At 31.2% G+C, this 14,112-nt stretch overlaps 1 protein-coding gene across 2 annotated transcripts; it reads right to left on the reverse strand.

The window, feature by feature from the left end:
* Window positions 1-5,497: 5,497 nt before the first annotated feature.
* LOC146530158 (cytochrome P450 CYP12A2-like) lies at window positions 5,498-13,141 on the reverse strand. 2 transcript variants are annotated; one of them, XM_085200126.1, is made up of 10 exons: window positions 12,880-13,136; window positions 12,529-12,647; window positions 12,126-12,253; window positions 11,756-11,874; window positions 11,246-11,362; window positions 10,732-11,010; window positions 9,141-9,294; window positions 8,672-8,884; window positions 7,958-8,129; window positions 5,498-7,745 (listed from the first exon to the last, which is right to left on the reverse strand). In XM_085200126.1, exons 1-10 carry the CDS (start codon window positions 12,936-12,938, stop codon window positions 7,594-7,596), a joined length of 1,512 nt encoding a protein of 503 aa, XP_085056252.1. In that variant the 5' UTR covers window positions 12,939-13,136; the 3' UTR covers window positions 5,498-7,593. The 2 variants fall into 2 exon arrangements, with proteins under 2 accessions (XP_085056252.1, XP_085056253.1); XM_085200127.1 differs by lacking the exons at window positions 5,498-7,745; window positions 7,958-8,129 and adding an exon at window positions 8,167-8,475 and having other exon boundaries at window positions 12,880-13,141.
* Between the last annotated feature and the right edge of the window lie 971 nt (window positions 13,142-14,112).

Raw genomic sequence — 14,112 nt, forward strand, 5'->3', positions numbered from 1 at the left:
AGTTGTCGTAGAACTGAGTGCTGAAATTTAATACAACTTTACTTAGATCACTGAAGCTTCGATGGAAGCTTCTCGAGAGCCTCTAGAGACACGAACTGTGGCAGTTACTTGTTTGTTGAAGCTTACTACTTTATACATATAAAATACTACATATGATTAATAAAAATTTTAAAAAATCTTTTAAAATAAGCTTTAAAAACAAAAAAAAATCTAATTTTATTAAAAATTTAATATTTAAAAAAAAACTTTTACCGAAAATGGCTTTATTTATTACTTAGGATAAGTATTATCTTACATTTGATTTACAATTGTATCTTTACTTTTTTTCTTAGTAAGTATTAATTTATTTGAAGACTAAGAAACAGTGGTCATATATTCAAATAGATTAAGTTAAAAAAGTTTTAGTATAAAAAAAACATCGAAATATTGATTGCTATATTATCGAAGAGGTTTTATTTTTCTGTTTAAGCAAACATTTTTAAACAACATGCGAGTCCATTATTCTTTACAAAACGATCCAATCTGACCGGATATTGGATTTCATCGGGTTTGCTGATATTTCTTCTTAATATACGTAAGTGTATGACCGATAATAAAAAATATGTTTAAAAATTATTTTAATTCTATAGCTTTAGCTAGAAAATATGTTTAAAAATTATTTTAATTCTATAGCTTTTCTAGCTTTTAAATTATTTAGGTTTTATAACAGCTTCAAGCTGTATCCCGCACACAGCAGGGTAGGCAGAGGAAACATAGTGTTAAAACACTGCTTTCCCCACTTTCTGCCGAATTCTGCAGGTATTGGAGAGACAGACACTCAACTGAGCCATAATGTTGGAAAAGAGATTTCATCTTTATGTCATGATTAAACCTAGATATTAAATTCTAGTGCTTCTAAAACTAATAGCTTACATGAAGCTTATTTAGTATCCAAAATAGTTTGTTACCCCGTTCACATTGTTCTAGCGAGCGTGGAAAGTTACCGACAAATAACTACGTTAAAATATAATACGAATTTGTTTTTGAAAAGCTTATTTATGTGTTTAAAATAAAATTGAGTGGTAGATATTGGAGGTGAAGTTGAAGATTGTTTAGGTTTTATAATAAATAAAAAATAGGTAATTACATAAAATAGTAGGGTAGATATCTTTTTCACGTTCTGGTATGTGATTCTCAGGTCTGAGAACTTTGGTAAACTGGTGGTAGTCCAAAAAATTAAGAAGAAGAAACATTAAAAAATTTTTTTTATGGTTACCTGTAAGAAATTGTTTTTAGTGATAGGATTGCCATCGCACATCTATGTCTTTAAATTTACTGTATTTTTTATTTATTTTTTCTATCCGTGCAAAAAAGAATAAAAATAAATAAATAAATAAACATTATTTTGACTTTGACTTTGAAACATATTTCGCAAATATACCAGTTAATTCACTAGTTCTTATTTCTCTTATTAATTCTCTCGATTTATACTGATTTGGCATTCGATCCTTTCTTCGTTGCTTTCAGTTTTAAGAACTCTTGTCTTATTCTCACTCAGGTTTAGTTTTACAGACTCATCTTTTAGAGTACCTACAACTTGCATTCTCGTGATGTAATATGCACTGTACAAGAGGCAATTTACTTTTACGTCACCTACTTAAACTCCTATTTCGCTTTGTTTCACTCCTTGGAGATAGTTATCTAAATACAAATATAACAACGAAGCTCTAACATTGCGTAACCTTCTTTGACACCCAGATTGGATGTAAAAGGCGACATGCCAAGCGCATATAAGCTGACTTATCTCTGTAAAGAGACTTTATAGCCTACAGCAAAGGTCCGCTTACCAGGTCAGTATTTCCCATATTTTTTCAAATAACCCTGTCAAACGCATTTACCAAGTCCACAAAAGAACAGGAAGCCTTTCAGTTCTTTTCATACTTATCGCTAATATTTTTAGCATATTAAATTGAAATCGTCGAAGATAATAATTTAAATGGTATAATAGTAAAATCTAATGCATTTTTAATTTAGTGAGAAATAATTAAATTGTATGTATAAGATAATAATCGCCAACGAAATTAATAATTTAAAAAATAATTAAACGTAATTAAAATCCGTGCAGTAATTTTCATGTATTTGTTTAGGCGCAGGTAAAGCTATTATGTTATACTAGTTTATTATATTTTATTTTTAAGATTTCGCATTATATTGTTTCTTTACCTTCCCACCTAAAGTACTTGTATAATATTAAAGTTAAACAAAATACATTATTTAAATACACATATCTCTTAATAACATTAACACCGTCGCGCGTCGTTCCATTACAACAAAGCCAAAGGAATTCGGCCGTGACACGTATCCCCATACCAACGCATGAAATTCCTCTAAATCTCTTTGATAATGGAAATACTTTCTCTTTCCAATATACGTGATTGTATATTTACATTCCAATTAAATTCACACAAGGTTCCATTGGAATTAAAAGGTCATCTGTGCCTGGGGTGGTTGGTTGATATTTGGCTTATATAAAAATTTTAAACTTCATTATTAAAGAGGCAGCCTTGCCGCAGTGGAACAGTGTTTTCCTTTTAAAACGATGGTCGTGAATTCGATCCAGGAACTAAATTCACAACCAGCTCAAAGGAGTTACACCTACACTTAACCTATATTTATATTATTTTCAAATTAGAGCATTAATCTGTTAAAAATATTCCTATCTGAGAAACAATGAGAGCGGCCATACTATGTTTCCGACCCAGTCATATATACACGAATATTTCACATACGAGAACATGAGATCAGATCAAGAACGAACCGGGACCGACAGCATCCCGCTATGCTGAACAAAACTCCAGCTGTCAAAATGATTTAAATAATACAATAAAGGAGAGATCTAGGAGAAATAGGAGAAATCTAGTGAATGTCTTGTTAATTTTTGGTTGTGGTTTTATACGTAGGGTAATATCTGCTACAAGATTATATAGTTGGTAGTGCAATTTAAAAGCTAATGCATATTTTATCATAGCACACCGTCCGTAAACTTGTTATACGATATATTTACACCTGGGAGCAGCTATAGCGAAATGTTAGTGTCATTGTAGTCACCATTATTTTAAAAGAAATAAGAATTTTAGTTTAAAAATCTTTTGTAAGGCAGCAATCAACTTTAGTTACGTTAATATACTAAAGTTAGAAAGATATAGATAAGCTAAAGAGTTTTTATTTATTTATTTATTTATTTATTTGGTTTATCACATAGGTACAGTACAGCTTTGTAAGTTTGGTATATATATACTTAAAAAAAAATAAGTACTATACATACATAGCTTTTATATACATACATAGGTTCTCGCTTTATCCCTAGCGGAGTAATCAGAGTCCATTAGTCCGTTAGAGAGTCCGCCCGTCACACGAACAAATATCGAACCAGCAACCATTGCGTGTACGTATAGATACTTCAACTAAGCAACCATAAAATCCCATTTTTATTTAATATATATACCACTTCCACTCAATTTCTATTCAAGACAGACGTATGCCACGGCTAGAGATGAATGCCCGGGTAAAGCGACACTTACCGTGGAATTGTTTCATTTATTCTCCCTAGTATTTTATTGTACTTGTAATTTAAACAGAATAACCCACTTAGGGTTAGGGGAGCTTACGACGTAATGGCCCACGAGTTGAATATAAAATGTACACGCTTTTTTATAGAATGCTGTTTTTATTTTAAGCTTGATAGTATATCATGAAAATTACTTTAATGACTTTTATATTTTCTTGCAGTAATGTTATATGTGTTGCTATTTAGTTTTTTTTTCAGCTTAACACTGTATGCCGCATATAGAAGGGTAGGTAGAGGGAATCTAGTGTTTAGACATTCTATTCCTCAGTTTTCACTTTGACTACAGAGAAGAAATAAAAGAAATAACAAATAACAATTATTTACCCCGAGAGACAATTGAACTCACAACCCCTTGTACCATTGCGATGGCCTCTAAATTCCTACTTTCAACTTCGTATTTTATAGAAAATGCTATATTAAAATAAAAACCAGTAAAGTGCGAGAAGACTCGGTCATTGACGGTTCCGTATCAATTTCAGGATTGTACGTCAACTAGAATAATAACTTATAAAAGTTGACAAACTTAATGCGATAATAAACATTATATGAAATAAACTAAAATTGTAACTCTATAATAGTTGTATCTGTAATATAAATATCAATTTCCATTTTTTTCTTGCCAAATTTCATAATTGTAGGTTTACGGGAAAAATCCTATAGGCATTGATTACGGGCTAATTAGGTTTACATTGATATCTCTACGCAATCTCGATAAATAGTCGATACCGACGCGATGGGCGTCTGGGATGGGGATGGGCGGAAAACAAAGTGATCTTTTAAGAATTCCGTTTTTTTTCCTTTTGAGGTAAGGAACCCTAAAAGGACGGCCTTTTGCCATATACAAATGAAGGCCGCAAAAACATCAGAACCAGGGCATCATGAATTGTCCTCTAAGCTATTTCTTCTTAAATTTACATAAATTATTCTCCCTGTAATAACTCTTAATTTAAAGTGTCTAACTTAAATACCGAGAAACTTTTCGCTTCAGCTACCACGAGCTTGATATTCAAAAGACTGGATTTTCAAACATAAATAACACTATTAAAACCTCTTCAGTTACATTTTATAATTTTAAATAATAATAATAGATTTTGCGGCATTTTGTTTGAAATTCGCCGTGTAATTAAAACATATAGAGTACCTTCCGGGCACCTTTGGTGTACAGTTTATCACTAAGTATGAACTAATCATACAAAAAAATACTCTATTGTATACAGTCAGATATGCTGAGCTATTCATTTGTCACAACGATATTATTTTATTTAAATTGTCTTTTTCATCCTCCTGCTCCTTTATAATAATGAAGCAAATTGAAATGTAATACATATATTAATATGTAGCTATTTCCTTTTAATTGGCTTAGTTACTGAAATACAGATAAAGTTACTTTGAAATATAAACAATAATGTTAGGTAAAATGAATTTTAAAAAAAACAGCTTTACGCTGTATCCCGCACGCAGCAAGGTAGGCAGAGGGAACGTAGTGTTAAGACACTCCGTACCCCATTTTCTGCCGAATTCTGGAGGCATTGTGAGTTGAATGGCAGAACTCAACGCCGCGTTTTTGCGTTGCCACCAGAAGAAGAAATGGAAATATAAACGTAAATAAACATTTGACTTCCTCGAGTGGGGATCGAACCCACCCGTCGCGTTACAGTCACACCCTTGTCCCGCTGCGCCATTACGGCCTCAAAATAAATATTGATTTAAGATATTTATATTAAAACATAATTTGTTTAAACTTTCTACGAGCAAAATTGGTAATGTATGTATGTGGGGCGGTACGATGTAATTACTTTATGATTCGGGACCACAGATGGTTTTACTAATTTAGTTAACAGATAATTTATTAACCTTTGTGTTCATGCAAATAGTTATAAATAATAAGACTTTCTTTGGGCTTTAGGTTATATATTTTTAATATTATATTATTTCAGTTTTGTTTCTAAAAATATGTAATAGTAATATTTTACTTAATAAATAAACGTACGAGTATATTCATTCTATTTCCTCGAAATTGTATTTGACTTTTCAATTAAGTTTAGACTTAAGTTCACCTACTTTGAAAAGTTTTGTAAGTTCTGAAAGTCCCCCTAATTTGAAATTAAATAACGTAACTGTTGATAATATAAACAAATGCTCGAAGAAATTTTCTGTAAGTATATAAGGAAATGAAACAAACAACATTTTCATGTAATATTTTCTGATAATTTTCCTTAATTAAGCTTATTTAGCTGTTTCGTAATAAAGCGGGTTGCTATGAGACACTGAGTGAGTAATTAGCATTATATCTTGGAAATTCATCAAAACCTGATTATTATGTCATAATATATCATATTTTAATGAACAAAGTAATATTATATTATACACTCATATATTGTACTAGCGGCGCGCCCGCCGCTTCGCTCGCTTGAACTTCATGATTATTCATGGATATCGTGGCACTCCTGGCTTATGTTATTTTAAATTATTAGGTCATAATAAAAACCTCATTTCATTCAACACTGACCACGCAGAATAACTATTCCTAAACCATTATATTAATATGTCTTAAGTAGCCCAGCCCTGCTAAGGGATGTTGGGGATACATGTCAGTTGCTCCAGATCTTCATTTTTATTATGTGGACAGAAAATGTTTGTTATGTTGATCAACTTTTACTAAGAGTCGCTTCGCTCGCTTTACTCTCCATTTTTCATTCGTATACAAAATTACTGATTGTGAATTAATAATAAATAAAAAGTTCATAAATTTAAACGGAATGTTTCACACTGAAATTAACATAATATTATTTTTTTTATAATTCCGAATAGATAACTATCTTACAACAAAAATGTCTACCATTTATCTCTACAAATAAATAACACAAAAGGCAGTAAAGCCTTCAGTGAACTACATAATGCTATACAATATAATATAGAAAGAAGCAAATCGAAACAAATTACTTGTTGACATTGAGGTGATTTGTAATACCAAGGACGGGCTTACCTTTCCCATATAAGTCGTTGGCACGCGATCCCATTATTATTATCGAATGTACACGCTCGCTTATGATTGATACCTGGCTTTATTTATTTTTTATCTTCTCATATTTCTCGGGTAGATACTATGGAAAATTACTTTGTAAATTGTTAAATGTCTCGAGCTTAATAAACTAGATATTACTTTCCATATATTTGTAAATATGAATAAACAGAAAAACTCTTCGGTGATCGTATACACTATTATTACATCGTCATACGTCTTAAAATAGGGAAATTACCAAATACGTGCCAAAATTTTACACCCCACCTCAAAAATAATTAATTCAAATCAAAAGTAATTAATATTTCAAATAAACAAGCAAATTATTGTTTCATCTTTTTGGTGTCAAAAAAATTAATCAAATGAAATCCTCAATTTCTGTACTATAACGGCGTTAAAAGCACCTAGAACTAAGACGCTATGTTTTGTTTTAATATGGACTATATAAGAAATCAATAAATTTTGTTACCGAGGTGTGCTCCATGTTCGTTATTTGTGGGCCCTTATTCCAATCAACTTATGCAAATACCTAACACCACACAGAAGGTCTCTGTGCTAACAATAATTACTATGCATATCAGCCTGGAGCTATGCATACACAAACAATGCAATGAGGTTGTATTGAATCTATACATTGATGATATAGGGGAAGAGATATTCCAATTATTTTTCTGATATTTTTTCCAGCTTCACGCCTTATCACGCATATAGCAGGGTAAGGCTCAGGGATAGAATGTTTTGTTTATCATCTAATACTGAATTTCCTAATATTTTTCTTAGATAATTTGCTGAATAAAATGAAGCTCAAGTATATATAAAATTAGTAATTTTGACTTTCCTTAATTTCATTGAAATGGGAACATTTGTAAAAAAATATATATCAATATTTATTATTAATTTATTTATACTAGTTATTTATATGATTTTTTTTTCATTTTTTTTTAAATTAAAAAAGAACATAAATTTAAAGATCCTTAAAAATAAAATTATATGGTCCAATCAAATAGTTCAGAGTACTTGCACGACTCCTTATCGGTTCGCCAAACCACTCTACTTGGAAATTTTCTATTATCTTGCCAACAAATGTATCTATTTCCAGTTCGGCTATACGTCGACCTATTAGAAAAAAGATTTAGTAAAAATCAGATAAATTTGCCAAACCAATATTACTAAATGAAATATTTTTTATGTTGACCTAAAATAAAATCTAGTCACTACGTTCTCCACTTTCTAGCGAATGATCATATTGCCAGAAAGAGGAAATAAAAAAAAATATTCCTCCAAACGGGAATCGAACCCACTCAGACGCTGTGCAAATTTTATACTACCTATGCAACTCCTTGTTCCATATCCAAATGGCCCATAAACAAATGGGTGTGCGTTTCCATAATACAAGGGATCACTTTTTTCAACAATCCATCTCTCTGGAATATATTCCATCGGTCTCGGGAAATGTTCTTCCATCAAACACATGTATTGATTAGCAACTATTAAGAACATCTGTAAAAAATAATACATGTGAAAGTCTCGTACATCTTCTTTAAATAAAAAGTAAGCTTCCCGCTGTATCCCGCACATGGCAGAGGGAACCTAGTGTTCAGACACTTCGTTCCCCACTTTCTGCCGAATTTTGAAGCCAAGACGTGTAAATAAATATTTCACTTCCTCGAGTGGGGATCGAATCCACAACCGTCCCGTTACAGTCACACCCTTGTGCCGCTGCGCTACGACGGCCTCAGTATCATCTTCATCATCATCATCTTCTTCATCAAAATCAATAAAATCCTCCCGTAACTGACGGATATCGTACAGCTGAACTTAGAAAGCATAAATTGGCAAGTAGAACCTTAAACAATTATATGGGAAGTATCTCTAAATAACTTTACAGTTACAAAAAATATTTTTCTAACAAACTCTCTTGTCGATAAATTATAGGGATTCTAAAAGTTGGAAACATTAAAATTACAGTCATATATAATACTTAAAATAAAAACATAAATTATTATATTAAAATATATCTAAATATGAGAGAAATATCTTACATCTTTAGGTATTTTATATCCTAACAAGTTGTATTCCTTAGTAGTTTTTCTTAAGTTACCACCCACGACCGGCATTAGCCTGATTGCCTCTTTAATACAAGCTCTGAGATATGGTCTTTTTTCCTGTTTTGACAATATTTTTTCGCGTAATTTATTTTGTTTTTCTGGATTTTTGGCTAGTAAGTACAGCACTCCCATCACTGAATTTGCCGTCTGTAAGGAAATTATACTTAGATTAATATATTCACTATATTTGAATATGTATAATTAATTGTATATAGACTTATATTACTAAACAATGGTTTATATTAAGAAAAAAACATTTAATAGCAATTTCTGCTTACACTTTGAAGAGTTCTATTCTTGCTGTATAAATAATCGGATATAAGTTTTAAATATTTTTTTCTATTATAAATCGTAATCTACATTTGTAAAGCTTATTTTCAAACTTATTTATATTTATTTGTACCGTGTCTACTCCGGCAAGTAGCATGTCGCTGGCCATAGTCACTGCAATTTCAGGGTCTATTTCAAGTAACTTTTCCAAAACAGCTTTTTCATCGTCACTTTTTTCTTTCACTTTTAAGTCTTCCATAGCTTTGTGTACAAAATATTTACTCAGTCTGAAAATATAAATAAATTTATCTTACTACTAGCGACCCCCTTGCGGCTTCGCCCGCTTTTACTACTGGATTATTCATATAATGTATGTTTGCAAAGCACTTAAGATAATGTGAAAATTAATTAAACTCTAATGCAACCCGCATTTTCGTAGTTTCAATAAGGATTTTCCAATTGTTTTACACAGCAAGGATTTTTTAGTAGGTACCGTAATTTTAAATCTGTGCTACTAATCTTTTCAAGTACTTATTAAGATATATTTAAATGACTATTTTTAGATAGTTAAATGACAATTTTTAAACGGAAGAAATTATAAACAAAAGCCTACCTACTAATAACTACTACAAAAAATATGAAACCAAATATATCGCGCTGAAATAATACATTCAACTCCAATTATCCAATACGTGCAAACGCATCTAAATCTTCGTTGCTATAGAGGCAGGCGGGTTTTTTTTCGAGCTTGTGGTTAATGCTGTTAAAACAGCGACACCGGTTGGGTAGGCACTACGTGGCTGCCTGTGAGGAAAATTAAATAGAATGCATCGGCCGGGAATCGAACACGGGCCGCCCGCGTGGCAGGCGAGCATTCTACCACTGAACCACCGAAGCGTGTAAGGCAGGCGGGCGCGGCGGACGCATGGCGAGTGGCGAGCCGTTTCGCAGCAAAGATTTTTTGATATTGTAACAACTTCTAAAGTACTTATTAAAATGAAAAACAGTAAAAAACAGTTTTGATCTACATTAAATGGCCAACGTAACTAATATACTTATTTATATGCTGAGAGTAAGGGATAAGTGAAACTTGAGTAACATACAGCTGATGTGCCAACGGCGTGATGTGTCAACAATTAAATGCGTTTTTCTCTAAAATTATTCGCAATTTCGAAATATTGTAAAAAGCAAATTTTATCTTCGTTTAACGTAGAAAATTAATAAAGTATTTTAAAGGATAAGGATTAATACCATTATTGAAAAATATCCCTCACAATAAAAAATATATTGAAATTACAATTTTTAGACAGAAATATGATCACTACACGTTATTCTTAAAAGATATGAATATGCTCTCGCTGACTTTTTTGTAGATCTTATTAAGAGGAACAATACTCCAGTACATTTTTTTCATGTAGTACTTACCATTAAAGCAGCGCATGCGCGAAAGTGTCTCAACGGGTAGGACTTTAGACACATTTATCGTATTTATGTTAATTTACATAAGAATGTACAAAAAATAAACTATATATAAACCTTCCCTGAAAAATACTCGACCTAATGGTGAAAACGGCATAAAAATCCGTTGGGTGGTTTAGAAGAAGAAGAGTTAGAAAGTTCAGACAGACACAAAAAGCGACTTTGTTTTATAAGATATAGGATAGGATATACATTTATTTACTTCTTAGTTTAATTACGAACAATAGGTCAAAAATGTTACTTACTTTACTTGTTCACCGTAATGTTTCATGGCCTCCTTAAATGCTGGCGTTGAGAAATATCGCCAAAGACTTGGTTGAAAATCTAGTTTCTCTGCCGCATCTAAAGTATCATGTACCGACTGAATCAATTTCCTTACCGGTGACTCTTCAGGAAGGTTAGAATCGATACAGTTAATCCGGCCTCCAAGTGCGACAACCCCGATTGACTCTAATGCCCATAAATTCATTTCAATATCAAATTCACCTTCTAGCATATTTTTGTCATTACGTTTTGATTTCATTCTAAAAAAGATTAGGAAAATAATAATTTTACTAATAGATGTTACTTGTTTTTAATTGTTATAAACATATCTTATAGTTAGGTATATGGCACTAGAGTAAAAATTTTACTAATTTATAGAGAAGTAAAGTCACAAAATTAAATATTATTAAGTAAAAAAAATATATATTGAAATATTTGTAGCGAAGGTGATTTTCGTTCAGCAATAGATATCGGTAAAATAATGACAACAACTACCTTCTTATCATATCTTCTGCTACTTCTTTCAGAGGTTCTGTATAGAGTTTGATAGTTTTCGGTTGAAGTAACACTGGGTTAACTACCGATCGGAATTTTTTCCAATCTTCACCGTGTCTAAAATTAAAAAATATATATATTTTTACATATTAGATTTTTATTACGTACCAGTTTCCCCGCGTGGCTTCACCCGCGGTTTAAGTTTACGAATATTTATTTAATATCATTTTTTTAGTGCATGTTAAGTAGCGAAACTCAACGTCGCGCTTAGTCTCGACACCAGAGCGAAGAAATTAAAATTTATTCATATTCATATAGAAATATTTCATTGCCTCGAGAGAAGAGTGAGTGAGTAAATTCACAACTTGTCGCACTTACAGTCACACGCTTGTGTCCCTGGGCCACGACTGGTGTCTTGGCAAAGGGGGCCACAAACTTGGTTATTAAAATATAATGTATCACAACATTGTTAAATAATAAATGTTATTTCATCAAAACAATATGACTCACTCAGTTAGTAAACCAGTTGAGGCGTTCGAGGGGTTCTCTCGCCTGTTGTAAACTTTTCTGAAATATTCTAATGACTGAAATCCGGGACGAACAGGCGTCCAGTTTTCACTTCGGAAAACCTGAAATAAAATGTCTTTAAAAATAGAGCTGTTCTCGAATAATAAATACATGTACCGGCGCTATATGCGTATTTCATATGTATATATTATGTGAATAATATATTTCTTTAAAAAGAACAGACTGCAAATTATACGTATATGGAAAACTTAAAGAAATACTAAGCAAAAAAACAAAAATAAGCAATTATATTATTAATATTATTGATATTCATATTTTTTTTATTTTAATTACAAAATTTTTATTAACTTACATTGATTGCTGCTTCAGCATCATAAAGAAATATCATCGGAATAGCCCCAATGGCATCCAATTTTACAATAGGTCCATAAGTTTTGTATAAAATTTCAGGTAATTCTTCGTTTTTCTTGTACAACGCACCTGAAATGGTGAAAGAAGTACGAAAAATATTTTACCTGATACTTTTCAACGTTAAATTTATGTGTAAGAGATGGCTGTTTAACGATAAAACCGACTTTTAAATGAATTTTCGAATATGAATGAGTAATGCCATGTAATATATGGGTACAAACAATTAAAAACATTTAATTAAAAATATTATAAAATAGTAAAAAAAACATTAAAATAAGTATTTTAAATAATATAAGTAAACGCTATTAGCTATTACTGTTTAATACTTAATTGAGTAGTATTACCGCCTGGTATAAATGTCAACAGCTGCCCGATTAGAGGATAAGATGGAGGGCCTGGTATGTCTTTCCATGATTTTAAATTAGATTCTTCCAAACATTTTGCATTTGCAGTAGATATATACCTGAGATAGAAATATGATTAGAATAATAATTATTAGGAAACATAGGTTACCATTGGAACAATATGACAAATTTAAATCGACGCCTTCCCAGAACAAAATAGCAAAAAGATGAATAAATATAAATGCTTTGAAAATCACTTATCAATCTAGGATCTTTAATGTTAATATGAAAAATAATATAAAAATTAGTTCATCTGTTAACACTATATAAAAACTTTAATATAAGACTTACCTTATAGCATTATTTTGAAAGAAACGCAAACAAATAGCATGTTTCTTTAGACAATACATTTCAAATAGTAAATATAGGTTCACTATTCACTATCACTTACACTGCAATGTTATCAACACTAAACTGATTTATACAAACTTTTATCTTTAATCATAATTTTGTAAACATTTAATAAACTGGAATGATGTTTGAAGCACATTTGTTTTGTTTACATCTCGCGAGGTCAGTCGTCTATTTCTACGCGAGCGTTGTAACACTAGCTTCGCTAGTTGTATTAATAGATCCTACACCGAAATACGTGGGTCGTTATGACCTTGGTTCAATGATTAGCTTAAATGGGTACTTTTTTGTATAGATTCGCGTTTGGTTCCGTGTTTCGTTTACAGTTAAAGCTTAAATTTTGTTGATAAAAAACTTAATAAAGTGAGTAGTTCTTCTTCTATAGTAAAAATATTTTAATAATAATATTATTTTATTAAGAGTTGTCCTTAAAAGCTTTAATTAATTAAGAAGATCATACTGTCATTAAAATAAAATTTTTAAATTTTAGATTTCAGAAAGAGTAATTGTATGCTCTCTATATTTTCTTATTTATTACTAACTAAATGCTCTCTATATACAAGTCTTAGTTTGTACCATTTAACCGCCATTCCGTAAATCTTCTAAAAGATCAATTGGTGTCCACAATTAAAACCTGCCGCCATTTACGGTACTCTAACTAAAATATAGTAAACAAATAAAAACTATTTTTTCCCATACATATTACAATAACATTACCAATACAATTATCCTATGTAAAGTTGCCATGACATGAGTGCCTCTAGTATAGATTATAATACTTAACTAACAACCTTGATTCAAATGGCATTCTATAAGGTATATAGCGGATACGGCCTGTCCTCAATCCTCATTGTCGACGAGTGCTCTCATGTGAATAACGTAACTACTGCATTACGTTTTGTCATTTGAAAATATTAAAAGCGATCACAATGTATGAATGAGGTGACTGTATACGCCACAGGTTGTGGGTTCGATTCTCAGTCGAAGAAATATAAAATATTTAATATTTTCATTTTCCTCGTTCTAGTGTTTTAGTGATTTAATGTCTTAGTGTCGCGCTGTATCCGCAATTTGTCTGATGAGAGCAAGATCATTGAAAATAATTTATTATCCCGATTAATAATAGAATCCACAACGATCACGTTCATACGCTATATGATTTTTATAATTTTA

The sequence above is a fragment of the Heliconius melpomene genome, chromosome 17, assembly GCF_056956725.1.
Source record: "Heliconius melpomene rosina isolate 202511_hmr_F chromosome 17, ASM5695672v1, whole genome shotgun sequence".
In the NCBI taxonomy this organism is placed as follows: Eukaryota; Metazoa; Arthropoda; class Insecta; order Lepidoptera; family Nymphalidae; genus Heliconius; species Heliconius melpomene.

Excerpts from the sequence above, each read along its gene's own strand:
- LOC146530158 (XM_085200126.1), bottom strand. The coding sequence starts at position 12,938 with ATGTATTGTCTAAAGAAACATGCTATTTGTTTGCGTTTCTTTCAAAAT. Across the intron at positions 11,875-12,125 it reads ATGCTGAAGCAGCAATCAAT|GTTTTCCGAAGTGAAAACTG; the intron begins GTAAGTTAATAA and ends ATTTTATTTCAG. Across the intron at positions 8,130-8,671 it reads GATATAAAATACCTAAAGAT|ATGTTCTTAATAGTTGCTAA; the intron begins GTAAGATATTTC and ends TATTTTTTACAG.